The sequence below is a fragment of the Myotis davidii genome, unplaced genomic scaffold (assembly GCF_000327345.1).
Source record: "Myotis davidii unplaced genomic scaffold, ASM32734v1 scaffold2100, whole genome shotgun sequence".
Taxonomy (NCBI): Eukaryota; Metazoa; Chordata; class Mammalia; order Chiroptera; family Vespertilionidae; genus Myotis; species Myotis davidii.
In genome coordinates, this window is record NW_006292458.1 from 625,666 (window position 1) to 629,124 (window position 3,459).

At 57.8% G+C, this 3,459-nt stretch overlaps 1 protein-coding gene across 3 annotated transcripts in view; it reads left to right on the forward strand.

Annotated features, from left to right (window-relative positions):
• The window catches only part of TEAD2 (TEA domain transcription factor 2), a 41,996-nt gene that overhangs the window by 7,950 nt on the left and 30,587 nt on the right, over positions 1-3,459 (forward strand). For all 3 annotated transcript variants that reach the window (XM_015565436.1, XM_006765954.2, XM_015565435.1), the window contains exons 2-4: positions 699-936; positions 2,043-2,107; positions 2,546-2,608. In XM_015565436.1, coding sequence (XP_015420922.1) covers positions 705-936; positions 2,043-2,107; positions 2,546-2,608 — 360 coding nt within the window. In that variant the 5' untranslated portion in view covers positions 699-704. The remainder of the gene's footprint in view (positions 1-698; positions 937-2,042; positions 2,108-2,545; positions 2,609-3,459) is intronic.

Consider the following 3,459-nt stretch of genomic DNA (forward strand, 5'->3'; position numbering starts at 1 on the left):
GGGGCCGGGGGCTGGAGGGGAGGGGCCCTGGCTGGCCAGCCCCGCCCCTTATGGGGGTTGTGGGAAACTGGGGGAGGGGATGCCTGGGCCCTTTGTTCTGGCTCTCCTGATGGCAGGGCGCCCCCGACCCCCCCAACTCTGTGGTTCTGCGGGTCTTTTCTGGTCTCCACTTGAGTTTCTGCCCTGAATCTCTGTCCCTCTTCCCTCTGGGTCTCTGTCCCCCCTCTCTCTCTGAGCCTCTGTGCACCACCCTCTGTGTCTCTGGCCCCCGCTCTCTGGATCTCTCTTTAGCCTTACTAGGGCCTGTGCCCCGTCTTTCCCAGCAGCTGCTGCTCACGTCCTAGCACCTGTTCTTGGGGTGGAAGTAAGATCTCACTCACAACCCTCCTCCCGCAACTAGGCCCTGACTCCTGTCTTCTTTCAACTAGTAATCCATGCCCACATGACTGGCCCTCATGGGCCCTGTGCATGACTATGGGGTCTTCACAACTTCACCCCAACCCAGGCTCCCCTGGAAATCCAGAGGAGGACACTTCTCACCCTAAGCTCCCCCAGAAATCCAGCCCCCTTCTCCAGGACCTAGGAGTCCCAGCCTCAGCCTCCCCCCCGCCCAAGACCCCAGGGTCTGGACTCCCAGCTCTCCACGCCCTGAGAGAGGGTGGCGCGGGGGAGCCTTGCTGAGCTCTGTGTTTTTCCAGGCCCAGATGGGGGAACCCCGGGCTGGGGCCCCCCTGGACGATGGCAGCGCCTGGACAGGAAGTGAGGAAGGAAGCGAGGAGGGCACCGGAGGCAGCGAGGGGGCTGGGGGAGATGGGGGTCCGGATGCTGAGGGTGTCTGGAGTCCAGACATCGAGCAGAGCTTCCAGGAGGCCCTGGCCATCTACCCACCCTGCGGCCGGCGGAAAATCATTCTGTCCGATGAAGGCAAGATGTATGGTGAGTCACCCCCTCCTTTGCCCTGGCCCTCATTGATTAATAAAAGATAACAAGCAACATTTATGGCTCCCGCATCCCCTCCCCCTGGCTGGCCTGGCTGGCCTGGCCTGATTGGCTGATCGGGCTGGGCCGGCTGTACCTCACTTGTGCACAAATTCGTCCACCAGGCCTCTAGTCTACACTAATAAAAGAGAAACATGGTAATTGGCGTACGACCGCTACCCTTCCCATTGGCTAATCATGGCGATATGCAAATTAACTGCCAACTAAGATGGCACTTAACCGCCAACAAAGATGGCAGCTAATTTGCATACTGCAGGCAGGATGGGACAGGCCCATCCAGGATGGGCCTGCTATCTGTGACCTGGATGGCGGATGACCCAACCCAGGGCTGGCGGGGCGTGACCGCAGCTGTTCCCTACTGGCCAAGACCCCAACCGGCTCTCCCGCCAGCAGACCGGGGCTGGCGAGGCGGCTGCGGGGACCCGCTCCCGCCAGCAGACCCAGACCAAGGCTGGCAGGGCCGCTGCGGCGTCCGCCCACAGTCACGCCCCCAACCCCGCGGTTGCCCCCAACCCGCTCCCGCTGGCTGCACCTAGGGATTAGGCCTGCCCTCTGCCACCCGGGAGCAGGCCTAAGCCAGCAGGTCGTTATCTCCCGAGGGGTCCCAGACTGCGAGAGGGCACAGGCCGGGCTGAGGGACCCCCCTCCCCCTCCAGTGCACAAATTTTTGTGCACCGGGCCTCTAGTTGATTAATAAAGGACAACAAGCAACATTTATGGCTCTTTAAACACTGTTCACATAAAAGCACTTCGTAGCCTCATAATGACTCAGGTAGGAGCTAGCATCCCCTTTGCACAGATGAGGAAACTGAGGCCCAGAAAGGCTACGTGATTTGCCCGAGGCCACAAAGCTAGTGTGTGGCGGAGCTGGGATTTGAACCCAGGCAGTGTGGCTCCAAAACGTGCAGTTGTAACTCGTCTTCCATGTAGCAACCAGCTTGCTGGGGCCTCTGGGAACTCTGGCTTCTCTCTCCTTCCCTGGTGTCCTCTCTGTTGGGAAGTTCCGCTGAGGGGCTAACTCTGTTCCATCTTTGACCCCACAGGTCGGAATGAACTGATTGCCCGTTACATCAAGCTGAGAACAGGGAAGACCCGAACTCGCAAACAGGTCTCAGGACTGACTCTGGGGCTTGTGTGTGGGACGGGCTGGTCTCCTCAGGGCCGTACTGGTATGGGCAGGTTCAGGTTCGAGGACGGTGTGGTCCAGGTGCTTTTGTCTGTCTTCTCAGCTCAGTACACTCTGTGCCTGTTTGGTATAGTTCTCTTAGCAGTTGTGCTGGAACCAGAGTAAGGGACTAAAGAGGAGGACAGGGAAGGGGAGGGAGAGGGAGGGCTGGGTTTGCTGGGTCTGGGGAAGAAGTCTTAGAGAGAAGAGTGGCTTTTATGGTCGCATCTGTGCTTGCCTGCTCCTGAGACAGCCGGCATATTCTGCGTGTCATCTCCCGGGTCCCAGCTGCTCGTGAGGCACCTGGAGGGAGGCAAGGGGTAGGGGACGCCAGGGGCAAGTGACCCTTGCCTGAGTCTACTTCTTTGTCACTCTCTCCAGGTCTCTAGTCACATCCAGGTCTTGGCCCGAAGGAAATCGAGGGAAATCCAGTCCAAGCTCAAGGTAGAGACCAAAGCAGACATCCTGGGGGTGGGAGCAGAGAGAGGGGGACAGGGACCCAGAAAGAGGGGACAAGAACTTAGAGAGGGTAACAGATCCAGAGAAGGAGGGACAGTGATGCAGGGTGGGGGACAGAGAACAAGATATGGGAATAGATTCACATAGAAAGGGGAACAGAATGGGGGGAGCAGAAACCCAAGGTGGGGGTTAATGGTGCAGCAGGGAGTGGGTGGATGGAGACCATGGGAAAGGTCCATAGGGAGAGGGGCACAGAGATCTCGCTCGGGGCCGGCAAGAAGAATGGGGTGTTGGGCCTCTCCTCCGGCTACTGCTGCCTCCCCCTCCCTCCTCTCCCCTCCTGTCCTCCTGTGCTCTTCCTGGCGCCCTCGTCGCCCTCCCCTCTTGTGCTGTGAAGGTCTCCTCTTGGTCTCCTCCTGATCCATCTTCCCACTTCCGGTCCCTGTGCGGCCTGCCTGTTCTTCCTGTGCCCAGATATCGTCATGTCCTTTTGGAGCTTTTCACGTCCCCTTTCTTTTCTCCATCCTCTGGGTTTCCGGTTGGTTCTCTCTTGGCCACAGACCCTCATTTTCTACTCCTCCGAGTAGGGAGTCTTTTCTGCCTCTTTCTTTGGATTTGGGAACCATCACTTCCTATTCCTTTTTTAAAAAATATATATATATTATTGATTTTTTACAGAGAGGAAGGGAGAGGGATAGAGAGTTAGAAACATCAATGAGAGAGAAACATCGATCAGCTGCCTCCTGCACACCCCTATTGGGGATGGGCCTGCAAGCAAGGTACATGCCCTTGACTGGAATCAAACCCAGGACCCTTTCTATTACTGAGCCAAACCA